Source organism: Aythya fuligula, chromosome 1 (assembly GCF_009819795.1).
Source record: "Aythya fuligula isolate bAytFul2 chromosome 1, bAytFul2.pri, whole genome shotgun sequence".
In the NCBI taxonomy this organism is placed as follows: domain Eukaryota; kingdom Metazoa; phylum Chordata; class Aves; order Anseriformes; family Anatidae; genus Aythya; species Aythya fuligula.
Genome location: NC_045559.1, coordinates 182,201,735 through 182,228,730, shown reverse-complemented (window position 1 = coordinate 182,228,730; position 26,996 = coordinate 182,201,735). Strand labels below are relative to the sequence as shown.

The following is a 26,996-nucleotide window of genomic DNA, read 5'->3' as shown; positions in this document are numbered from 1 at the left end:
AAATGCATGAGATCTGGAAGTTACAATGAAGGAATAAATAGGGCTCCAAATATAAATACTGCATTTGCAAAGTTTGTTTTCAGAACAGAGCCATGCTTTAAATAGCAGGTTCTCCTCTTTCACTTCCCCTCTCCTCCAGCTGAAATCTAGGTTATTATCTGAAAGTGCATTAATATAAACCAGTAAAGAGACAAGTAATATTGTTTAAATTTAATATAAATTAGTAAGATGTAATTAAACTCTATTTTTTTCAAAGAATATTGAATTTTGAAAGCTGGTATTTATACCTATACAAAGTGGGGGGCCTTTCAGTTCACCTCCAGGCAGATGCCTTCTGTTTAAGAGAAAACTTTTAAAAGAGAAATCTTCTGGAGGAGCAAATAAAAATGGTCATGTCCGAAGTACTATCCATAGAGCTCTTCTGAGGGGGCTTTACAGAAAGCTAGATGAGTATTTATTTGAAAGTTATAAGGAGCATTTGAGTGCAGGTTACACATCTTTCAGTAGAGTGCTAGACAAGACCCAACCGTTTTAATTATTCTAGGATTATATGATTATTAGTAAGCTCTAGTACCAATGTGATTTCTGAATATGGTTGAAAAAGTTCTTAATAAGGAGCTTAACTCCAAAATACTCACCTTTACAAGTTCCATGACAAGGTACAACTCGGTTGGCATGTCCATCTCCTCAATCAGAAGTACAATATTGGGATGCTTGACTCGTCTTAGAATAGATACTTCATTCTGTATCATGTGTTCCTGCCACACAAAAGAAATCTTCAATGACTATAGATTGGTGGGAAAAACTTTCACTTCCATGTACATTTTCCAAATGCAGAGAGAATTGAGACCTACATGGATTATTCAGGGTTTTAAAAAAAAAGGTTATAGCTGTTGCCTCTGGCAATATAGAAGAAACAAGACTAGAAACAACATCAGTATGATAACTGAAAAAAGAACAGAGAATAGAACACCCAAAAAGAAAGGCAGGAAAAGATGTGTTTCCAACACAGAGAAAAATTTAGTATGGAAGCTTTTAAATCTTTTGTCCATTTACTAATACCATCACGTCTTCTGAGAGAATCTTTTGTTATAAAAATTTTAAAGGTAACAGAAATTCATTTTGTATAAAACTGACATCAACTTGATTAACCTGATGATACTGATTAGACTCAATGACTGGTGTTGCTATATTGTTTTTTTTCTATGACATCTGGGATTATGAAAGATAGGAGACGTAATACTGAAAAAAAGAATCCTCCTCAGATATTGTCTCAATTGGAGTATTAGGGTGAGGTACCATTGGGTGTATGTCTTTAGTTATTTGGTTTATGGCCCACAGTTCCTGCACAAACCTACACTCTGTACTATATGGTTTCTTCACTGTCAGTATTGGGAATATAAAAGCTGGATGCGCATTCACAGGCTGGGGGAAGAGTGGCTGGAAAGCTTCCTGGCAGAAAAGGACCTGGGGGTATTGGTCAATATCTGGCTGAGTATGAGCCAGCAGTGTGCCCAGGTGGCCAGAAGGCCAACAGCATCCTGGCTTGTATCAGGGGTAGCGTAGCCAGCAGGAGCAGGGAGGTGATTGTCCCCCTGCACTCAGCTCTGGTGAGGCCGCACCTCGAGTGCTGTGTTCAGTTTTGGGCCCCTTGCTACAAGAAGGACATCGAGGCCCTGGAGCGTGTCCAGAGCAGGGCTACGAAGCTGGTGAAGGGCCTGGAGCACAAGTCCTGTGAGGAGCGGCTGAGGGCACTAGAGTTGTTTAGTCTGGAGAAGAGGAGGCTCAGGGGAGACCTCATTGCTTTCTACAACTATCTGAAAGGAAGATGTGGGGAGCTGGGGGTCAGCTCCCCAGATAACTAGTGATAGGACTCTCACAGGTAACTAGTGATAGGATTAGAGGGAATGGCCTCAAGTTGTGCCAGGGGAGGTTCAGGTTGGACATGAGGAGACATTTCTCCTCAGAAAGTGCAGTCAGGAACTGGGACGGGTTACCCAGGGTGGTGGAGTCACTGTCCCCAGGGGTGTTCACGGAAAGGTTGGATGTGGAGCTTGGGAGCTTGGGGACATGGTTTAGTGGGTGACTTGGCAGTGCAATGTTAATGGTTGGACTAGACGATCTTAGAGGTCTTTTCCAACGTAAATGATTCTATGGTTCTAAGATAATTGCAGACAAGGGGAGCGCACATACCTACACACAACCAACCAAATGCAGAATCAACCCATGCATCTTGAAAGGCATTTTGTAATTTTTTATCCTGATACTCCAAGGATCTCAAGGGGACAGGCAAAGACTTCTGTCAAAAAGGTTGTTAACACTTGCCAGGCAGAAGATAAATATAACAGCTTCCCAAATGGATCTCCCATAAAATGTTTCTTGAAAAAACAAAAAAAAACAACAACAAAAAAAAACACATTTTGCTCACATTTGAATTTTTGTACTTACTTTTCCTCTGCATTTACTTTTTTTGATTATTTTCAGAGCATATTCTCTACCAGTTGACCTGAGGAAAGAAAAAAATGTACGTTCAATTACATTGAATATTTTTCTCTATTTTTCTCAGTTCAGTTTCTATTTGTCATTTGAGTACATGATTAATGATTGGTAAGAATTATGTTCTAGGCAGGAATTATGTCCAAGTACTCATTTTGTCAAGAAATGTTTAAATTTATCTGAAATTGTAAACTTGAGCCCAATTTATTAAATATGGGTGCCTGAGAAAAAAAGCATATTTTTTTTTAATAAAGATATTTCAATGTTTTCAAAACAAAGTCTTTTTTTTTTTTTAATTTTATAGTGGTTTTATTTATGATTTTATACTGATTTTATTTGATCTTTTTTCCGCAGTTTTATACAAAACCCGACACAGTATTTAGAGATCCCAATCTTCTTCTTAAGAATTAAAAGTTTTGTTTTCCATAAAACAAAATACGAGCTGTGGAAAATACCTATACATCTGTACGCACAACTGCTAAGACAAAAAAGTCAGTCTTGGTCACCTTGCAATAACATTCTGCATATTCTGTAAATACATGTATATATCTAGCAGAATTAAATAAGATGTTTATGGAATAGAGTGTGAACAGTTCTGGAGACATTAAGAAATCATAGAAAATTAATTCAGTTTTAGGACACATTTCCTTTTGGGTGTTTCTTTAAATTATTTTTTGGAAACCATAAAATATTTATCAGTATTACATATATAGATATTATAGAATATTAAAATAGAAAACAAAGCCTATAGACAAGTTCACAAGATCAACTTCCATTTCTTAATCAAATTATAAAATCAAAAGAAGGCTGCAAGGATGAAACCAAGAATCTCTGGTCCCAAGTTCTAATTTTACTATTGGGTTAAATGGAGAATGAGCAATATAGGAGAAATCTCTTACTAAAAAGCTTTTGTCATGTAATAAAAATTTAAACAATTTACATAAGGCATATGCCTTAGGTATGTATTTGGATTTTAAAAAAATACCCCCACAACATATTTATCAGACAGTGTAGCAACTGGACAAGGGGTTTAAACTTGAAGAGGGGAGATTTACATTGGACATCAGGAAGAAATTCTTTACTGTGAGAGTGGTGAGGCACTGGAATGGGTTACCAGGAGAAGCTGTGGTTGCCCCATTCCTGGAGGTGTTCAAGGACAGGCTGGATGGGGCTTTGGGCAACATGGTTTAATGCGAGGTGTCCCTGCCCATGGCAGTTTGGAACTAGGTAGTCTTCAAAGTCCCTTCTAACCCAAAGCATTCTGTGACTTCATGATTTTTCATTCTTCATTTAGCAAAAAATAGTTAAATTGATCCATTAAATTGATATGTAGGTTAAATGAAGAAATTAATATGCCTAGAGGTGTGCACAGCTTGTCAAGCAGGACATGCAGAGTGAGTCCTAAGCTGAAAGCACTGCATTACTAAAACGACTGGGCATTTTTATTGCCATATTTAAGCATACAGATATCTTCTGGCAATGATGTACCAGTAGGTATTAATTTAAGGGCCATGGGGACATTAGCAGAAAGAATAAAAAAACAAGCCTATTACTTCACTTCAAGTTCACAGGTCAGCAGGGAGTGTCAGGACAGACTGTATTAAGACATCAATTAAAAGATGATGCCAATGCTTACAGCTTGGAAAATATGGATGTTCAAGGCTTAAGCAAAGAAAAATTTAAAGCTTTTCCTATCTGTACTTCCCTGACAGAGGGCTTAATGCTACAGCCCCCAGAAATGGGGCACACTCCACATGTTGATGCTTGGTGGCTACAGACCCAGCACAGTGAGAGGACAGGCAGAGTTATCAACACCATGTTTTGGGGAATGAAAAGGGGAGGTAGGAGAAGGAATATTAGAAATTAAGATATCTGGGGTTCAAATTCAGACAAAACACACTCTCTTTCAGCAGGAGTGTCTTTCAAGCTCCTTGGTTGCCCTAGGAATGCTTCCTTTCTGTCATGAGAAAGGAAATTGATGGTTTTTGTTGGCCATGGGAGACTCCATGTACTCGAAAACACTGGGAAATATGAGCTAGTGAGGAAATGTCAGAATTTGGAAGTATCTGAAAGTTAAAAATGAACACATATGAAAACACCACAGTACAAATTGCGCATATGATGGAGCAGATACGTAATGAGCAGATGACAACTCTGACTGCTCTTTGTTTTGGCAAAAAGAAAATTAAAGCAAAGATAATGCAAATCCTTTCCCCTAAAAAGCTACAGAACCGCAGGCTGTCAGCAGCCCAGGAACCTCTGTAAGTTACAGACCCGCCAAAAATATGCATGGCAGTGCCAGAAAGCCACAGCGAAATAGGCATATCACCTCTCACCTACCACTTAAACTGAACAATAAAAAGGTGCCACATGAAGTAGGAAACATTACTGCGGGATTAAAGTCTGGAACCACAGTGCTAGCACAGGGTACAGCATCAGACCTCCAGTTCGCAATGGGGCTCTGGGCCACACTCTCCATCTGCTTTAACCTTTTGCAAAGTTCACTGTGATTTCCGCTGTGCTTGAGTCAAAAATCAACCTTTATTACTTCTGTGTGCACGTTACTTTTGTTTGTGCGTGTGCACCTTCAGGAGTGCAAAGAATGCCTGGAATGGAATTTGAACATCCCCACACAAAAATTTTGAAGATCATTTTTAGTTTCTATTTATACTGTTCATTGTCAGAAGAAAACGCCTGTGAATGCATTTGAAGTGTGGAGCTATGGAGAAGATATATCCATGTGATCAGTGAAGATGTATAACAAGAAGCATTCCTACTTGCTTAACACCTCACGGCACTATTCCTTTGAAGTCTCATGCACAGAGGAATTGAACGTCAATAGCAAGTGGAAAAGTCCTCTGTCCCAGGTATCACCCCATCAATTCTGGCTCTGCTAATGATGGACATATCAGACTTTGAAGTGAGGTGTTTTTTGCTTAGAAAGACCGTGAAGAATGTTTTTGAAGGTGTTTTACACATACTGGCTTTAATTTACCCTCTGAGCCTTTAATTTTACCCTCCACACTTGTGATGGCAGAAGTATCCTGCTTTGGAAATGGAAAACAACAGAAATAATTCTATTTTGTTTTAATGTTCACGCTTTCTCAGTGTAGTAACTCTCTGATATACAAGGGATCTGCAGTATGGTATGGCTCAGAAACAATGAGAGTATTTATTTGGGAATATCTAAGTAATCATGCTAGCTTAGTGTATATTCACTAAATACGTCATGGTACAAGATACTTCAGGGACTGGGAGGATACACAAGAGGGCAGGAAACAGATTTCATTTAAGCTCCCTAGTATATTATAATCAGTATTATTTTTAGTTGTGGTGGGACCTATATTTAATATTATGCATGTCTTTTCTCTCAGCTTGGGAAATGGTGGTAATGCACACTGGTCCGTTCAAACTAGCTCTCAGCACAGCCAACATTTTCCTCTGAATGACAGTGTACCCAAACCACAAAGGATTATTCTGCCCTGTAACCCTGTTCTCTCAGTCAGTACTCACTTCACTTTCCGCTTTCCTTTTTCTCTTTTCTTAGTGAGATGTTCACTCATGCTTTCCATCAGTTCACCTCTCTCCTGTAGGGTAGTATCATGCTTTCTTAATATCATATTGCTTTGCTTTGCTTCCCTTAGGCTTCCATATTCTCCAGTCCAGCATTCAGACCCTAGAGTTTGATCTGAACAGCTACTGCCCTCTGCACGACCAGCTCCACCATGAACTCCCTCTGGAAGAGCCCTGAAGGCCTCACAACAGCGTGGGCCAAGTTCCACAAGCACACCGTCAGCCGATACAAAATTCACTTTTCCCTCTTTCCCCTTCCCCAGCAGCTGCCTTAATGGTCTCCAAATTGCCAGACACTGTCAGATCCAAAGTGGGACCTGTCTTTCTCCAAGGAGACTCGCATTTAAAACCAGCCAACCTAATTTATCATTGTCATGAGATCTATTCTTGACTTAGTCTCTAGGATTAAAATCACATTATTACAGGCAAAGAGCAAAAGTATTTTTTCTTTGAGCCCAAAGGTGAGGCTACAGTCTTCTGGAAGCCTAGGATATGATAATACTGGAAATAAAAATTCATTCATGGAATTTCATTATCAGATTTTGACATCTCTATTGTTTTTTTCTTTTGGACATCTCCAGCTGTGGCTTTATTTTTTTTCTTTTTTTTTTTTTTTTTTTTTTTTTTTTTGCCTTTCATACACTACTGCCATCTAACATGAACAATCTTAAAATCTTTTCACATACAGGTATCTTCTGACTTTTTTACCCCATGTTCTCCAATGTTTTAACAATACCACCAAGAAGCACCTGCAGTTTTACTCAGCATTTTCGTCTTCTGTTCTCTTCTACTTTACACTCTAAATGCTGGGTTCAGCCAGTTCAAACACGATGGGCAACGCTCATCTGAATATATTTAGTAACTGACATCTAAGCTGGTCAACCCAGACACTTTAAGCAACACAGATGTGAGAGGTGACTTGTGACTTCTCTAACCTAGAGTGGATCTCTGTAAGTAGTCTGTCTGTCTTCAAGGGTGACTGTTCTCCCCTTTTGCCTGCACAGGGCACTGAGGTAGTTAGCTGTTGATGTCTACAATGCAGACTCCTAAAGTTAGATGGAGCTCATGCAATGGTACAAAGCAAGCAGGAGACAGATGCACATTTTATTAAAGATAAGCATGGAAGAGGTACTCCACAGTGTCAGACGGAAGAATAGATGGATCTGAAGCCATCTTTTTGTGCTTTCCGTAATCACTGTGCCACACAGAAAACTTCCTGAAATCTTTATGAATGCTCCTAGATGTAAAATAATTAACTGGTGCAATGAAAATGGCAAGTTGGAAGAACACACCGCAAGAAAAGATGTTATTTCAGTGCAAGAGGAAAGATACAAGGAACTGGTAAAATCATGCTCTGTGCGGCAGAAAAAAAAAACGCAAACCCCACAAAGAATTAAAGTCATAGATTGTCCCTTGGACTTTGGATGTGCTCTATTTTCACATGAGAGAGCATTAGTCTAGTTTTTCCATCTGGCATTGAGATATTACCTTACTCCATATGTCCTATATTCTACAAAGAAAGACATGATCTAGAAAAAGCATGGCATTAATGATTGCTTTTACAGTAATAAGCAAATTATCCTTCTCACCTTTCTATACACTCCTTCACAATAGCAAAATTTCCATCTCCTATAGTCCTTCCAACTTTATATCGCTCTGCTATCGATGCTGGAACCTGGAAACCTTCCTCCAACACTTCTGAAAGAATCATTAGTACATTTTTATTGTTAGTGAAGGAAACACAGATGTTGCACATAACATGCATTTTAAGTCTATGGTTTAGGAGCCTGGAAACCATTCAGAGTCAGTATCTCACTTACTGTACAGTGAAACCACGCTGCTGACATAGTATATACTCAACAGGTTTCACACAGATACAATAATGAAAAATAAGACTTCTGGGGGCTCAAACATACCACCATTCGACTGTTACATAGTTTACCATTCCCATTGCAATATGCCCCCAGGACAAAACCAAAATTGTATTTTTTTAATTATGAAAAGGCCTCTGTGAACTGCACAAGCGCAGACCAGCCTCCAAAAAGGGTTGGAACTCCTTGACACAGCATGATTAAATATATGTACCAAAGAAGTCCAACACTCAAGCACTTATTTTATTACATCCTGTAAACTGAGACATCCATAAAACTCCTCATGTGCTAAGTGCTAGTTCTCCCCCTCCCCCAATATTAAATATTTAGTTTTTAAACAAATGTTCTCAATAATACTACCTCACATGCAACCTGGGCACCAGATGTTTAGGTAAAATTGCATTACACAGTGTCTAAGCATACGAAAAGTTTGTAGTTTCATGTGTTTTAGTGCTCATTCATGTACCATTATTTTTAAATGTATTTGAAATAGCGTGTTACAAATACCTAACATGCCTCTAAAAGACAACTGTAAACTGCAGCTGATACAAGCTACTATACAAATATTGTAACGCAAAATGCACCTCAGAAATTTTCACTAAGACAACGCCTTCTAACTGTATCATATCTTTATCAGTCCTTTGTTCCAGTTTAGTATTAAAAGCGAATGTTATGACACATGGGGGCTGGGGTTTGCCTGAGTCCATAGGCAGCACGAGGAGTTACTATCAGACAAGGCCATACATCCACACTTAGGTATACGTGCGTGTGAACTGGCAGTGTTAGAGCAGACATTATCCCTCAGCCACCTCGTTCAAAGCCTTACTATGCGGTGAGACCAGTTATCACTCAGCAAAGACCCCAAATCGCTGCATGCTCTTTGGTTTTGTGACAGATGAGACAAAACATCGGTAAAATGACCCAGCCAGTGCTGGGTCACCTGTGGAACTAGAGCATCCTACAACAGAGACACCTCGGAGCAGGGATGTCCAGATCAGATGTGATCCGGAGCGAACCTGAGCTGCTCTGCCAAGGCTGCCGAGCCTCCGAGCCGAGTCATCCAGCCTGCACTGCTCCCACGTTCTCCGGCAGGAAGAATGACTCATTTCCTACACAGCTGCTGTTATCACTACATCGACTGCTTTGAAATGTCAGCCCTCGAACGTTACCTTCTGCAGGTCCATCATTTTCATCCATAGAGCTGCAAACTTTGGTGGATGCTAATGAGGTAGAGGAGCCACTGTGTTGGGAGCTCTGGAAATGGAGAGACACAAATGAAAACAGATGATTTTTAAGGAGCACAAGTACCCACAGCATGTCCCAGAGAGGCTTCAGTGTTGTATGCAAAGTATTGATTCACTTTTGTGGAGGGACATGAAGATGTTTGTGAACACTTCAATTATTCCACCGAAGTTGCACTTTCAGTACTCCGTTTAAATGTGGGTATCCGCGATTCATTACATGCAGCGATGCTTTTATGTGTGGTCCATTCGTTCTCCCTACTCCACACGTATTTTGGCAGAGAAAACTGAGGTGCTGTATGCCCTCTGCAGGCAGGAAGCTGTTCCCTCAGCAGCATCATTAACCTAGCAGGCACTCAGAGCACAAACATCTGTTTTGACTGAAGCTGGTTTTGTTTTGGGCGCAATTCCTCACTTCTGAAAATCCCCCTCTGGTGGAAACCTCCCCAGCTGTGCTCTAGAAAGGAGAAATCGTTATGAAAATGTACGGTTAAAATAAATGTCAGGGTGAATATTTTTATTATTATTTTGAAATAAAGTGACCAGATCTAGCCCACTTGAGGGCATGGGTCTGTACGTTGGTTTTAAGCCCTTGTACACCGAGTGTTTATGTTTGCCTACACAACTCACAGGGGGAGCAAGGTACCCGTACAGCCTCCAGAGGGAAACCCTTAGCCTCCCAGCTTGGATGCTGAAAATACAGCAGGCAGGATCTCACTTGGGAAACCTATCTCTGTTTATCAGTTCTGTATAAAATCTAGCTATGTACTTCAGGAAGACTGCTTCATCACACATCTAGGTGGATGAAACAACACAGAGACACGAGATGGGCTGGATTTCATTCAAAATTTTTATCCTGTGCTGTATAACGATCAGGCAAATATATCCTCAGGATTTTCCCATGTTCAGCAGAAACCAGAGGAAGCTACAAATGTAACCGTGGTCCCTTAAACTTAGAGCAAAAATGAGCATTTCTTAAGGTTCTCACGCTGCAATGTGAGTTTAGAAGTATTCAGAGGATTTCCAGCACTAAAACTCTCCTAGGTTCACATAGTTTGCATGCTGAAAGGTTACAAAGCACTGCAGTATTCAGTCACCTCCTGTCTATATATTATATAAATCATAGGCTGTGACATGTAAGCAACGCTGTGGATTGGTTCCTCGTCTGTGTTTGCAAGGTATCTGGATGCCCATCAGGGTATCAATGCACTTTACAAAGGCAGCAGACCTTCTGCAGGACCACCTCATCTGCTGTGGCGCAGCAGACAACTGCAGCACGAACAACTAACAAGGCAGTAGCTGCAAATTGTGCAGAGCATGGAGCCAGGGAGAATGCAGTTAGCAGAGTTAAAAGCTGGCCAGTGTGCTGAGTTCATTTGAAAAGACAGATTTCTAATTTCTCCCACAATAGATTAAGGTCAGATGATTGAGACAAAGGCTGAACTCAGCCTGCTTTTCACTAAATAATCTGGAGAGCTTGCACACAGCCCATCTACGAGGAGATTCTTGGCCTGTTTTCGTCTTTTAATCAAGCCCAGCCCAGCTCATTCTTTTCTTCCATCCAAGCATTTCTTCTGAGCTTTGAGCAGAATTAAAAATTCCATTAATCACTTTTTGGACTACTTTTGCTGCCTCTTGACAACAGAAGTGAGCACTGGCTGATTTTATGCAGTTCACTAAGACACTGCAGCCTCGTTTCACGATGAGGACATGTTTATGCATGTGCTATTCCCATGCTAAATTCTGCTAGACATCTCAGGAAAAACTTACCTCAGGTTCATTTTTGAATAAACGAGCAGAGGAGGATCAAGGTACCGGGAAAATGCTATGATCTCTCAGAGCTGGAGAAGTCATTCTCAAACTCGTTATTTTTACATGCACATAACGATAGAGAAATGTTTCCTTTACATTCCTGATTGTAAAATTAGCAGGAAAAAAACACAACCATACATATTTTCTCTGCTCATTCTGCTGTGTTTGTTTGTTTTCCTAGACTAGGCATGCAATTTCTTACTTGTTTTTCCACTCCACAGCATTTTCCTAAAGGAATTGCAATGTTTAGTTATTTATTATATATTCAGTTCATTAAACGAATCTTTACATTTAAAGGTTAGTTCCAATATTTCAACAGGTTATCAAACAACTACTCTGTTCAGTTTTTGCATTTTGAACGGTGAGATTACACTTTTTGGCAGATGTTAGGTCGAGCACTGCTGACTGCACCCCTCTGCTGCTTCCTCTGGCAGTTCGACGGCCTCCTCACAGAGTCGTGCACTCCTTGTCCTGATCTGTGAGCATGGGAGATGTTAAAACCCAGACCTATCTCGGTGGCCACAGCTTCACCGAATGAGTGCCTAGAGAGAGTCAGATTTCTATCTGGGAACCTAATTTCTCAAGGATCCTCAAGCTCTGGCTGAGCTGAGAACTGCAACTGTTCGGTCCTTCCGAAATGAGACTCCTTTTAGGTCCCACTTCTGCACAGCACTTCAGCAAGTGCTGAGCTTTAAACAAAGAAAATGGATATTTTATTACCTTTGCTGAACCCCACCTATTAAAACAACAGATTAGAAACCATCAGGAATCATAGGTTTGCTCACAGACCTTCCACAATTAAGGAGATGTTGCAAGGTAAACATGACACACAAGTATTTTGGTCTTTATTCAGCCCCCTTGGAACAACACGCAGGCACTTATTTATTTATCTTTACTTAAGCTAGAAGGACATTGCGTTTATTTAGACTTTAATTAGCTCGTTGTTCTCAAGCTGAAAGCCCTCCGGGTCCAGCAATCCTTGTGGGTCTTGGTGTTCCTTCCAGTTGGCTTGCCAATCGCGAGGCAGTCTGTTGTGCACGCTGTTGTTCTCCCAGCTGCGGACCCCATTAGGGATATTACAGATGGGAGGAAAAAAAAAACAAACCCTAAGCAAGAGTATAATCTCTTCAACACACAGACCTTAATGCAATTAGCTGTTTTAATTTTAAGAGATGCTGAGGTGCTCGAAATGTCATCGCTTTGACACGGATTTAAAGGGGTCCCGTTGCACAGGTTGCCGGCACATGGCCATTTTTATGGCACACCTCCATAAAAGCGATGGCATAAAAAAATCAGGTCTTTGGTGTAAGGACTTCAGATCCTATTCAGTTTTATATAACAGATGGCCAACACACCACACATCTCATTGATGTGAATGGAAACATTAGTGCTCTAGAGTTTCATCCGTGTCTCACTGGGAGATTTATTTAGCAACTGTTTTGTGAATAGCTTGTATCTCAGTGGAAATTGTGCTAAATCCATGAAAAACGGCAGTAAAATAAATATTATTGCAATTTCTCTCTCCCCATACTCACCTTTGTCCTAAATTAATCTTAAAACCACACTTCAACTCAACAGCAGGAATAATCCTTGTGGACTATCACTATCAGCTATTATGAAAGGAAACTTAAACAAGTATGCCCAAAGAAGTTTGATTATGCAACTCAGATTCCTGAATCTTAAAAACCAAACACTGCATTATATTTTCCAAACCTCTCAAAACCTTTATTAGCACATATGGAGCCTACAAGCTCTCTCAACAATAGATTCCTTTGTATTTTCACGGCATGAAGGAAGCATCTGGATGAAATGTGAGTAACAGAAAGGCACACAGGTGTAAAGCTAAGCCTGGAACTCATGCAGAGTTATACTCGTTGAGAAATGGCATTAATGAAGCAAAGGTTAAAATTAGTAAACAAATTGTAAATGCAGGAATGAGGCCCGGGACGAGGGAATTCTTGATGTTTTTAAGTGATGTCTCTTAAGGTTTTCCTTATTCCCAAGAATCCTATGTAATTTAAAAGCCTGGGAAGAGAAAAAGCTACGTGTGTCTGTAGCATGTTTAAGATAAAGTTCAAATCAGCAAGGGGAAATAGGATTAAAGACAAAGCAAAACAGCTCAGCTCTTATGGAGCCCATGCTAGTGCTCACTTTGGTTATAAGTAACCTTTGCAAGGTAGCTGTTGTGAATTTCTGACACAGCCAGCTCCACAGCCTAAAGATCCTCATGGTTAATGGTAAATAAAGACAACAGTACAGTGCAGTTAGGACTCTGAAGGACTCACCAAATTCTTGTAATATGTAGCAGTGTTAAGCAGAGGACAGCTGGTTTAACATAATAAAACAAATATATTTGGATGCAACTTTTAGAAGACAAACCAAGTTTTCCTTACTATTCAGCTTAAAGAGAAACAAAGGGTTACACTGAAACTCCAGCTCCTGACTCTATCTGGAGAAAAATGTTTTTGATTTTCCTTTGTTTAATCACTTGCATTTTTGGCCCAGCCAGCTGAGAGGGGAAAGAAGTTTTCATGTAAACAGTACAGAGCTGGCAAAAAATTACTTCATGGAGAAACCTCAAATCTTCCTGCTGAAAGAATGGAAGACAGTGGAATTCCATGTACAGAAAGAGAAATGATGCAACTGTTTTCTTTGCAAAGTCGGACACTGCACTGAACTGACACGTAAGATCCACATTCATTTATAAACTGCTTCATTTGGAAAGGAGTAATAAAAAATGTATGTCAATATGCTACTTATCCATAGCTCTACACCTTGCACTATACTGTTAAACAAGTGAATTAAAAGAATTTTAAATCTAAAGGTTGGTTGTTTTTTTTTTTTTCATTTATGCAATTCAGGATTTACATAGCTTGGAAAAAGAGGTAAATGCAAACAGCAAAAGCAATAACCCAGCATGTGTCGTGAACTTATTTTTCCTTTTTGAGGGACAGAGAGACAACCGGGCGAGTTTGCAAGAAAATGGAGCTGGCAGACTGAAGTTAAACTTCCAAGCTGAAGCACTTGGTTCTGTTACAAAAAATTAAGCTGGAGCATCAACTGCTTGTATACTGAGTTGAATTGAGTAACAAGGCAATTCTGAGAGACCCACAGAGTTCTCTATATGGTATTTAACAGCAAACTTAAATGTAACCCCCGCTAGTTCCTAACAGCTGCTTCCAAAGCTGAGCCATAATTCAGACAGGAGGCTCCCTCAACCTTTGGCATCCTTGAGAGAAGATTGATGATCTAAAAAAAATGGATGTATCATGTTCATGGTATCGGAAGTTGACCTAGCATTACTGTATCCATACCGTGGTTAACATAAAAAGTTACATGTGCAGCGGTGCAATGTGAAGGTTTCTTTTTTCCTCTTCTAAAGCCGTACACAGATAAAATTTTCCACTCGACTACAATATAAAAATTCAAAGGCAGTCAAAGGAGGTTCTGATTTCTTCCACCTAAATAAGGACAGAGCAGTCACCACTTTTGTTTTGCAACTCTTTTGAAAGCTCTCCTGATATTTTTAACTGTTACTTGGTAGACAGAAACCTAGCTTATTGTGCCTCCAGTATTTCTCCATTCTGTAATGCAGTTTCCTTTCTGTGTCCATATGACTTTTTCAGGCAGACCTATTTACCATTAAGAAAAGGGTTTCAAAAGCGGAATTTTTAGGAGGGCCACAGATCTCTCTAGGAGAGTGTCTGAGAGTCACCTGAAGCATCAGCCTGGCAAAGGATATGTATGTTTTATATATATAAACATATATGCAAAAGAGTAGAAAGCTGTATCAACAAAACAAGGTACACACTTTAAAACGCTGTGGGTATGTTTCAGTACTCTTAGCTTTTTACAGGCATGTTTTCCTAATACGTGACATGAGAAGAGAGCTGCTACAGCTCAATTGTCAGCAGGGGCTCGTACCTTGCTGTGGATGCAGCATGCTCTTTTCCCACTTCATACTTAAATCTACCCCATTGCGTGCACACTTCTTACCCATAAGCAGTTCGAGGCAGGTACACTCACTGTCTCCATAAATCCCATTAAAAACAAATTCTTCCTTGAAGGATCTTTTACATCTAAATACCATGGCTCGGAGTTTATTATTGAAAAAAGCATTGAATGCATCCACTATTTAAAGGAACCCACCAGGATGCATGAATCCCATATGCTTAGACCGAGTGAACTGTCAGATAGACAATACTGATCCAAAATGAACAAGCAATACCGACTGCAAGTATTTTTTTAAAGCCTGTTAATCACGTTTCCAAAATAAACTCACTGAACAGTGTGTATTTTTTAAATATATTTATTACATCGCTTACAATAATCTACAGTAATGTTAAATCTAGCGAAACAACAAATTGCAACCAGGATGACATGGTCAAATATGAAACACAAGTACAACACAGTATGATGAAACAATGGCACAAAAATGAAGGTGATTTTCTTCAGCTGATTATATTAAATAAAACATTCATCGGCATTTATTTTTTGCAAGTTTAACATTTTTTTTTGCTGATAAATCAACAGCTATCTTTTTGGTTTCCTGCATCACATTAATACAAAACCGGTATATTTTAAAAAGCAAATATCCAAGCACTTTTCTTTAAAAAAAATAATTGTATGCATAACTTTGTAAAATCTTAAACTTATGTTGGAAATGTGCCAATATTTACAAGATCATAGTGCAACTAACAAAAAAGAAGAGGTCTTAGCACAAACATTGGTAGCTCCTCTTTCACTACAGCTCAAACTCCAAAACACTGTATCGCAGGGCAAACCACAAACTAATTACCTCATGTAACATCAGACAACAAGCACACGCTGAATACAGTATATCTTTTGTCATACTTCACTGCTGAGGGTTAATTTAAGCGAATTTGAATATAATCAACATGCACAAACACGGACACTAAAATGCATACAAGTACGTATGCAGGCTCTGTGTGTGTTTTTAACCCTTCTATTAAGTTGTGCATACACGACAAACATATCTACATATCCATTGACTTCAGTGGGGAGTTAGGGCACCCAGCCATCCCGAAAAATCTGGTGCACGGTGAAAGAGGCAAAATAAGCCAGTCGAAAGGTGTTACTATAGCAAGCACAGCTCGGAGTAACACTGCCTTGTGAACAGAGGGATTTGCTTGTGAGGCATTACACCTCTTTCAAATGAGTGCAACCATCACTTGCTTACTGCTACCTGTGTGTAAAGCTACTGCTGGCTGAGTAACATAAGGTTGTTTTCCTCTTGATAACTCACAAGATCTTGTGCTATCACTAACAGATGAACTGAAAGTGAAGATTAAATTAAGAGCAATCTTGTATTAGGCTGTATACAAGAAAAAGCACAGATGACATTAATCTTAGTATTCATCAAGTGACAAGGTAATTTAGCACCGTAAAGATTTTTCGTTTATTTTTCTACTGTTTTTGACAAAACAGGCAGCCTGGATTGATCAGAGGTTCTTTTCTATATTACTGTTAATGAATTTAAACTTTTAGAGTTGGAGAACATTTTCTGTAACATACTACACCACAGAAAGTTCAAATGCAGTGTGAAATACACAACTGTAAAACTAAACACTACTGTTTATTTGAATTGTTAAGTCAAACAACCTCAAATCCATATGTTCTTCCAGACTGTTTAACATTATGTATCCCTTCTTATAATGCACATTTATATTCACAATATTAATGCCCCAGAATTTTCATTTTACAGCCTGTGGAAATGGCTTGAAGGGAAAAATAACCAAATGTAATGTGTTGTCCCTGAATTATGTCAAAAATTGAAAAGCAATTTTCACAAAGGATAGTGAATGTTAACAATTTTATTGATATCAACAACAAGAAGAACCAACTTCTAACATTGCATGACTTAACAATTGCACTGCAGAACAGTGCAGCTGATGAGGAGATACAGGTCTGACCATGTCAAAATAATGCCATTTCAGCTTTATGGTTAATGTTTTGTCAGTGTATATATACTTTGTGCATAAGGTCCTATCCTTCCTACCTTGAAGTCAATCACGGTTTTGCCACCAACTTACAACGGAGCAGAACTAAGCCCTCGTTTGTACGTGAGATCTCTTAAAATTGTGTAGGATTCCTAAGGGGAACTGCTCAGCAGGGAGAGATCGGTACAGCTCCATCGCCTTGAACAGAGCTGAAGCGAATCCCACAAGATGAACATCTTCCCATCATATATTTTCCCCACATATTCATTTAAAGAAGCCACATATGTGACTTAACTGTGCATGGATTTCGTAGCCATTAATGAATGTATTTGTGTGTGCGTGTGTGCACAGAGTACACACACACAGACACTTTCTGTGCTTCACATGTGAACTGTTTGTTGCAGAAAAGAAAAAGGAAAGAGATTAAAAATAATCCAGAAAGTTGCAGAAAGCATTAGGGAAATAAACACGTATTCAAAAAGCTCAAAGGGAAGCAAAGCATTCACAATCTATACGAAACTCTTTAGCTACATCATAATCACCTGACAGTAGGCACAAATAATGCAGCATACAGAGAACTATGAGAGGTTCAGACACTATAAAGTTACTTGAGCTATTCTGTTATTTAATGAAGCTGATGAAATTTAGGGACAAACTAAAACCCGTGCTGTTGCGAGTAGAACTACAGCATCATGAAACACAATTTCGGTTTCACCAATAAACTGAAACCTTCTGGTCTTGCTCAAAAGAAACATTTCATTTCTGCTCATGTATAATGGGAATTACATTCCACACAAAAGGGATCTCAAAGTCTATAAACAGTGTACCTTTTCAATCTCTAAGGGACTTTCATTCCTTAAATGAAATATTAATGATACATATTGCCCCTGAATTGCCCCTTAATACAAGTCGTATGTTGAAATGATTAAATGTTATAGGCTAGCATATTCTTTGCAACAGTGTTGATGGAAAACTCGCTATGATAACGATTACTGATTTTTCCATTTTTCTTTTCCACAGCTAGGCAAAGCCACACCATGCCTGTTTGCTGGCAAGCTGGGCTCTCTGTGCAGAGCAAACATTCTTAATAAACTGCCTTAAGCAGCAGTAGTCTATAAAGAAGAGGGGAGGAAAAATAAAATTCCTGGAATTTATTTTCTTTACACGAAAAAGCAATTTGCAAAAAGTCAGTACGTGTTTTGTTCAGTCTGGTGGAGTTCTCTGAATTTTTGGAAGCTGATCCCAATGCACCTTAACATAATACAGGTTTCTTGGGATTAAGTAATACATTTTACTAAGACATTCCCTCCTAACAGGCAAAAATGCAAGAAACTTCACAGCTGTGCACTTTTTCAGTAGAACAGGACAGCCCTGTGAGTACGTGAGGGGGACTGCTCCTATTGCTGGAAGCAGTTTTAAATCCGAAGTCTGAAGCAGGAATGGCAAAACATGCATTTCAAACTGAAATGACCTAACTGCTTCAGCAAACCTGCCAGATGAGTGACTTTCCCTCCAGGTGATACTGGAACCGAGTATGGAAAACAGAGAAGGTAAGTTTTGTATTCTGCTGCCCATTTATTTGTTTTTGTAAATATCCTCCATAAAGAAAATGATAATGATACAGCGAAGCCTTTATGTCACATGCCAACATTTTTCAGCTGCTGAATTTTATTACGGACAAATCAGTGCGAAGAAATTATTTCACTGTATTTAAAAGTTGGCATGTGGCAGCTAACCATTTTATTCTATTAAGTAAATTTGCCTGCTTTCAAAATATATTAAATCATCACTAAGTAGACCAAAAATATAATCTCTATAGATTTTTGCTGAGGATCAGAATCACACTAATTTCTAATTCTTAAACTATTAGTACTTAAGATACTGAAAAGAAGTGTATGAAACAGGAACAGTGTGCCATCACTACACTATGGGCTTAAATATAACAGATAAATATTAAAGGAATATGCAACATACAATAGGAAATATTGCTATTATGTAAATTAATGTAGTCAACTAAAATTCTCACAATAAAGCAGCAGAAAACAAATAAAATTAGTAGATATTTGTTAAGCAACTGGTTATAATGCATGACCTACTTTAACACTAAAGGAGTTTTGCATATTCATGCTGTACGAAACGACCACCTCTAGAAATTATGAAAGCAGAGAAATTAGGTCAGTAGGAGGATGATTTACAACACCGCCATTTCTGTGTGCTTTCATTTTAAAATGGCATCAACTGCCTTATTACTGCAAGCCAACAAAAAATGTTCTTGTCCTTAACATAAGTGCAAATAATCACAGGTTTCTCAGGCAAAATGTGTTTTACCAAAAGGTGTCATCATACGTGTGTCAGATTACACTGGTAGCCAGCAGGCCCACCTATTTCCTCTTTTAGAAATGTGTCCGTATTTACTTGCAACACCTGGATGATCAGTATTTACAGCTCTTGCAAGGTAAAACATTCATGTTGCCTGCAACCACTCATCTGTTTACACTCACCAGAATGTAAGAAGATAACTTTAACTTTGCTTTGAAAGCATTTACTTTCTGTTCTGCGACCACACAAGATTTCTTCTTTTTCCTTTCACTTAGCTAAAAAGACCAAACTCTGAAAGGAAGGAGAGAAGAGCGCTCCAAATGTTTGTGTTGGGATCAGACAGCGTGGTACAAGCAGTTTAATATGGCAGGTTTTTTCTTTCCTGCATTTTACCTATTCATTGGTAAAAGCAAAGCATTCATTAACTGTTCGTATCAAAATGAATAAAGATACCTATGTTAAAAACAGAACATATAATCAGTACCTCAGATGATAAAAAGAGTGCTATTCATAAATGTGCCCACTATGGATTTGTGCGTTATATTCACCTTATTCAATCTCCATTGCTTTAAGTGTGCACAATGCTGTTTTGTACTTGATGGGCATATTCAATGGCTCATTCATTACAAATTCTTGCATTAAAATGCAGTGGTAAAGCCAAAAATACCCCCGCACACTAGAATTAATTTGGCCCCGTGTTTTTAATATTAAATATGCAAAACTCTTTTGTGTGATTCACTATTACTGTAAATTAGCAGCTATTCTCTTTAAAAATGTTAAACCTTCACCAAATCACAAACCATAAACATTGTTCCATTTTCTCTTTTACACTGAGTCTCCTACTGAATCCAAATCATCCGAGGAGAGTGGGCGATACAGGTCCTGTAAGATGAAGTGCAGTATAGATTTGTTTATTGTGTTCGGTTTCTTGCACTGCTACTGTCTAACAATCTTTTTGTTACTGTGGACCAGAAGATGTCGTTTAACATAAAATACACATATACCATATAATCAGATTTTTGCTTATTTTCATACAATTATTTTTAGTCAACAAATAGATCACTGTAAATAAATCTGGAGTTTCAATGCACAAGATATTCTAAGAGGCAGTGAGTTTTTCCTTTGATTCTTTCCTGTTAAACATTACTAAACAATCTTTGACTTTTCGAGAGTCTCCTAATTGTTTGGAGACTTGGCAATATGAATTTAATCTCTTTTTTTCCAAAATAGGATATATTTCCCCTTTTTACTGTTTTGTTGCCAGCAGTAGGAAAGCAAATGCTTACCTTACATTGCAAGGTAATCAAAACTTGCCACCCATTGGCCATATACCACGGATCCAGCAGCATTTGAGCCCTGAATGCTGACAGTGAACACTGCCGTTACCTGTAGTGCACTGACAATAGTATCTTTTTTCCACTTTTGGGGGCCTGTGTGTGTAAAGCAGCATGTAAAATCCCCCAGTCCTGGCTCTTTCTGATGGTAGCCAAGCAACCAGCTCATGACAGCAGAGAGAGCAAGTCTGAGTGTACGGATCCACTTCAGTTTTCAACACCCACTCTGAGCATCCTCTGAGTGATCAGATAATCCTCAAATGCTGGAGGTGCTAGGGGATGAGACACTGCCCTAGTCAACCTACACAGCACAACAACCTCCTCCAAGGCACACGGCAGCACAGAATGAAAGAAAGTTCAATGAGGAGAAGCGGTTTGGGCTAGAGTACTATTTTTTTAGGGTGAATTCAGCACAGCTGATGGTGCAGAGAGGTGCTGAGCAGTCACATGGCTTGCAGCTCTCTGCCTCCCCAGCACCACATAGCCAAGCTCTGCTACCTTTCAGCTGTTTCTGGGCATCCTTTAAGTACAAAACATGTTTACAGAGTACAGCAAAACAAGTTCAAGACAAAACATTGGCAAGATCTGAAAAATACAAGAACAGGTAAGAAGGGGAAGGCTGATGGAGCCAGCTTTAGGGTTTTTGTTCTTCGTTCATCACTGGAAGGTAACTAAAAAAAATCCAAAAGCTATTTTATAAAACAAGGACTACCTAAAATGAATCCCTTACAAATTTCAAAATCACAATGCTCTACATGATCTATAAAGGTTTCTGTTTTACTTGCAGGCAAAGGAAAAATAAAAGGGATGTTAATTCCCTGAGACATATTTTAGTTCCTTGGAATCCTTATTTTACATGGGCACATGTACATACAGTAAGCCATGATACACACTTTTGAAAATCAAGTCCTAAACAAATTTCTCTTTTGTTGTGAACAATCTGGACCAAACAAGAACTTCAAACAGAGAAGCCCATTCTGTTTTGAATACAAAGTATTTAAGTGCTAAAATTTCTTTTGTGCACATACAGTTTTGGAGTTGCTAGGTTGAAGTTAACAAACTTTTGAATTGCACGTTCCAGGAAATTGCTTAGTCTTCTGAATATATTAAAAATAGATCTGTAGGACTGCCTTTTAGTATTTGGGGAATATGACTGTTTTAAAGAAGAATCATGCACAAGATTTCAGGATCTTATTCTCTGCCCTTTCATATAGTTTTAAATACTTGGAAGATATTTTTATCTGCAAGAACTTCCCTTGCCTGTACTTTGCTGAAGAGCTGTATATTTAAAAAAAAAAAAAATATGAGGAGAATCTATCTATTATTTTGCATATATTAATAAAAAGACAAAACTTGTTGAATGAGTACAACCTTCTTGGACACATACAACTCAAAAAATCCTTATATACCCAGAATAAAACTTCTCTGTCTGATTAGGCAAGAAGTGCCTTAAGTCTAATTTTTTATCATCCTGTAGGTTCTAGAAAAAAATCCTTATAATAATGGGAAGCAACTGAAAAATCAGATATAAAGTATAAAACATTTCCACTCCAGTTGAAGTACCGACACTGATTACAAGAGAGTGGAAAAAATAAGTTCATAAACTATTACAAAAGCTAATTAAATAACATGTGGGAGATGCTCTTATGTGTATTTATTACTACGATTGCCCTGTCATGTTTTCCGAGTCCTTATCATTAACCTAACTCTGTTGTGGCAGGAACTGTGAGCATGTGCAGCATGGTAACTGATTCTACTCAGCTGCTGTAAGCCTGAATTTCAGATGGTTTCATTCTGCTCAGAAATACACAAGTAAGGACATAATTTTTTTTTTTTAAAAGAATCTTAATTCCCTATCAAAAATAATTAAGATATAAGAAAGCATAACTATACTACATAGGGTGCATGTTTAAATGCTCAGAAGCTGAAAACCATAGAAGTTTAAATGATTCCTGTTTCAAATCCTCGTATTACACCCACGACATTAATCTTTCAAATCCTGCCTTCCCCAAATATAGACTGAATTTCAACCAAGATTATATATGTGACTTTCACTGACTTCTGAATTTATGGAAATAACTCAGCCATGTACATGTGTGAGAGAGAAAGGATGAAACTTTATCTTTTATGTCCTGGATTTGAGGGTCTAAAATTTTATTGGTGGGGTTGCAAGAGTACAGTTTTCATGATTGTAGTACATGTATCTCAGCAGCATTCTGTGTTTTATTTACAGGAATGGAAAGCCTTGTGTCAAAGGCCAGAATTTATTTTTTTAAAGGCTGAATGATGAAATGTCAGTAAGAGGAGTGATCCCTATTTTAAGTCGCCTAATGCATTCCATAATTAGAAGGAGTATTTTCTTTAGAAAAATTCTACCATCTGTACTATTTTTGCAGGTCTTTACTATTCACAGAGACAAATCCCTTAGCCTACAGCATTACCTTGCTTTCATCCCTCTGAATTCAGAAGCATGACTTCCTTCCTCTCACCTGTATTTCCCAGGAAGAAACACTGGCAGCATGCCCAGACCCCTGAGCATTTGGAAGTACCAAGCCTACAACTCCCTCAAAACACTTGGACGGGGCTGCTGAAGAGCTGATTAATCACTGACATCGAGGGGAATCAGGTTATATGCTAGAGCCCACGTTCCCTGCAGTCTTCCAGACCCAGCACTACCAGTGGCACCCCAAGTGGCAGGAGAGCCCAGGCACCCTTCTGATTCAAACCACACGGAGAGGGGGGCAGAGAGAAAACAAACTACGAAGTTGAGCTGGCATTCCCAGGACCCAGCATCTTATTTCAGATGTCTCTTCTTTTGGGCAGGGGGCAGCAACACCTCACCTCTCAGCACTGGGGACAAGATAAGCAGCGAGACTAGTCTCCTCTTCAAAGACTACCACATGATACCAACACTTTGATAACCTCCTAGGGAATAAATTTGCCCCTGTAGCTGGCTAGTCGGCCCTCTAGGTAAAGTGGCTCAAGACAAAGCACAATGCTCTGGGTTCAAATTTGTTTTCTGACAATATGGTACCTAATATAACCTGTCTTCTAAACAAAATTTTATCACACAAAAGATGGCACTAAAACAGAACAAAATGTTATTTAGACTGCCAACACCACAATTTAGATTAGTAAGCACTGTTTAATGCTTTTTCATGCAGCTGACTTAGTCATTGGAATATGTGTTATGACCTTTAACAACACAATCCTGTGTTTTGGTATTGGACTTCTAGCTCATTCACTTCACAAAGTAAACATGAAAGGAACATAAATTCTCAGAGCATGTGTAAAGTTTCCATCCCTTAACTTCTTAGAAGTAGTTCATCTAATGTATTTCATAAACTAAATAATACTATACCAATGCATTTTCATGTAACTGTATTCCGTGTTTCTGCAGCTACAGTGTTTTGTTTTTTTTTGTCTGTTTGGTCTAGAATAAAGTCAAAGAAGCATGAAAGGTCCCCTACTGAGGTCGGGGGGACTGAATGTGAATATCTAAGAAGAGAATTCAACTCTTTCACAATTTATTCTCTCTCCTGTAATTTATTCCAATACTTAATTCTCTACACACTTAGCAATGCAAGTATGTCACCACTACACAGCCCTGTGCACCCGTAATACTGATCCTGTTACACTTCCACACAGGGAGCCTGGACGAGATGAAGCCCATCTGCCTCACTCCTCACATTTTCACGTCAGAAACCTTGTGGACAAACACACCTTGTGTCTAATGGTGCTGACCACATGGTTCCCACTCAGCCATCCACAAATGTTAACAGCAAAACATTTCTTCAGTGTGGGAAGAGAAGCATCAGTGGTGGGGAAGGAAGCTTTGGGAAGTTACTAATGAAAGCAGACAGCCTTACAGCAGATGAAGATCTACTGTATACTGATATCATCCATCTTAACAGACACCCTCACTTCACCCATGTATAATTCATTTGGAACTTTCTTCCCTCTTCAGTAACATTAATGATTCACTAACAAGCCTCGAGAATAAGAGCAAACAGGTGTGGAGGACACTGTGTTCAAGATTTCAGTACTTATCCAGCTGAAATTTGCATCTTAACTCTCTGTGTACCCAACAATGACACACGACTGCCCCAGGGCTCCAAGCTGCCACTCCTGGCTACCTCTACACTGCAAGATCACCAAGTACTTCCAAGTCAGCTCCCAAATCTCTAAGCAATCTATAGTCCCAGCCTTGGATAAGACATGGGCATGCACAGTTCCTCAGCTCCCTGGTAGCCAGGGGAGAGAAAGGAGGGTACACAGGCCAGAAGGAAGCTGTGCCATGCTCCAGCTATTTCTGGTCTGGGTATCTGGGGAATCAGGTCTGCACCAGCCCCTAAAGCCAAGCAGTGTCAGCACAGTATGTAATCCCTTGTTTAGGGAGACAGAAATCATCTTTATTTAAAAATTAAAAAGGCAGAAAAAGCCATGTGTTCAAACTCTGTTTATAAACAGAAGTGTGAGACAGAGCACTGCCTTGGGGAATCTTTCATTGAAAACTGAGCACAGTTTAGGAAATAGCAGAAGAGAAGACACATAGACATCTGTCCCATTGCTTCTGAACAAATACCATTAATTAAATCAGCATGTGGAGCCTTTTGGGTTGAACGAGTAATATTCTGTTGGGGCATTACAGCAGTAGCATAGGTACTACCGTAATCCTGGATGTTTAGGTATGCTGTAGATTCTCTATACATACTGCTAATGGGAACCTACAGCTGCTAACAACTCGTCCAGCAAAGTGACTGACAAGTCTCGTGCTGCCTCATTAGGCTGTGTATCACACCTAATCCACAGCTAAATTTCACATATTGTTTTACCTTGCTTCAAAATCAAAGCTGTTTGTAGGTTTTACAAGTGATACAATGCCAATGGTAAACAACAACAAAGTCTCTGACAACATGAATATTTCCTTTCAGTTGCAAAATGTTTGGAAATAGACACTAGAAACAAACTTTTGTAAAAATGGAGAAAGATAACCCCTACTTTCCCTCAAGGATAAACCAATTCCCATCATACTTCACATTTGGACAGACACAGAACTGTTGTTTCCCACTTAATAATGTTGCACAAACACATCAAGGACAGTAGCCAGGTTCTTCCACCCTACATCTCTAAGCACAAGGTATCACTGGGGAGAAGGTTATCTGATAATAGCTATGCTCGACTCTCCCCAGCCTTACTCAGAAATCAGCTTCCTTATTTCCTTACCCTCTGTTTCCGTAGGCTTCCTGGGCTGGTGGGAGATGGGCTTGGAGACTTCCCAGAGCGGGGGGTGGAAAGTTGGCTACCAGGGGTTCCATTCACTAAAAGGACAACAAATTGAAAAAATAAATACAAGGCATTATTAAAAGCAAAGGAAGAGTTAAATCAAGGTATCTCATTCCTTCTCATTCTGTTTTGAACTTTTTTTTTCATGTTTTAAACATTAAATAGGTTAATTCATAAAAGAGCTGCTTCCTCAGAGTTTTGGCTCATGAAGCCAATTTTTATACAGAGTGCAAGCAAATAATCAATGAACCTGAAAAGACTGTTTACTCAATGATAGAAAACATGTTTTCTTAAACTGTATTGTTCCTGTGCTTGAAAGTGATGGAGAGCAAGGTGCTTTGTTAACCTTAACAGATATTTGCTATATTTAATCCTTTTTCATTCAATTTAGTTACAGCCTCAAGTGCTACCCACCAAGAATAAAAAGCAGTACTGCTTGCAAGAACAAATCAACTGTTTGCTGTTCCTCTCTCACTCCTTTGAAGAAATTTTTGCATTACCATCTGACCCAACCATCACCTCAGGCTTAACCCAGAAGGGCTTTCTAGGTCTAAATAAATTGGATGCAACCTCTCAAGTCGGACTTACAGCAAAGCATCACTTTCTAAAATAAGTCAGTTCCTCCAGCTCTGGCAGTGCTTATAATTGTAAAGCATCTTTTGCATGCATGTGACATTATCCGTTTAATTAACAAAACAATTCCAGCAGAGGACAGAATTCTACTACAAAGTAATCACACAAAAGGCTATCAATAATGTTCACACTGATAGAAACACTAAAAAGCGTGTATCACATATCTATGTAAATATTCTTTAAGCAAGCCACTATTCTATCACAGTCCAAATCTATCAGCATCAGGAAAAACAGAATCTACAATCAGACTCCCCAATTCTGAATCTCTGGAGCATATTTACATAGCAGGATATCAACAAGGCATTTGACTTACCTTCTATGAGTTCTAACATGGACAAAATCTTACTGTTTAACCTGACAACAGCGAGCAGCAGAATTCCTGCTCTCTGCTAAGCCAAGCTGTAGCCAAGCTGAGAAGCAATGGGATTAGTTAAGGATAGCTAGGGCTGCTCACAGAGTGAGCTGAATGCG

General features: G+C 39.0%; 1 protein-coding gene across 4 annotated transcripts in view; it reads right to left on the bottom strand.

Annotated features, from left to right (window-relative positions):
* DCLK1 (doublecortin like kinase 1) overlaps nucleotides 1-26,996 on the bottom strand; it is a 243,734-nt gene that overhangs the window by 42,869 nt on the left and 173,869 nt on the right. For 2 of the 4 annotated variants that reach the window (XM_032188918.1, XM_032188910.1), the window contains exons 6-10: nucleotides 25,833-25,927; nucleotides 9,110-9,194; nucleotides 7,659-7,767; nucleotides 2,449-2,506; nucleotides 639-758 (exon numbers count right to left, since the gene is read on the bottom strand). In XM_032188918.1, the coding sequence (XP_032044809.1) occupies nucleotides 639-758; nucleotides 2,449-2,506; nucleotides 7,659-7,767; nucleotides 9,110-9,194; nucleotides 25,833-25,927 (467 nt within the window). Of the gene's footprint in view, nucleotides 1-638; nucleotides 759-2,448; nucleotides 2,507-7,658; nucleotides 7,768-9,109; nucleotides 9,195-15,286; nucleotides 20,155-25,832; nucleotides 25,928-26,838; nucleotides 26,967-26,996 lie in introns of those variants that run through there. The other 2 variants (XM_032188929.1, XM_032188937.1) reach the window with 2 other exon arrangements.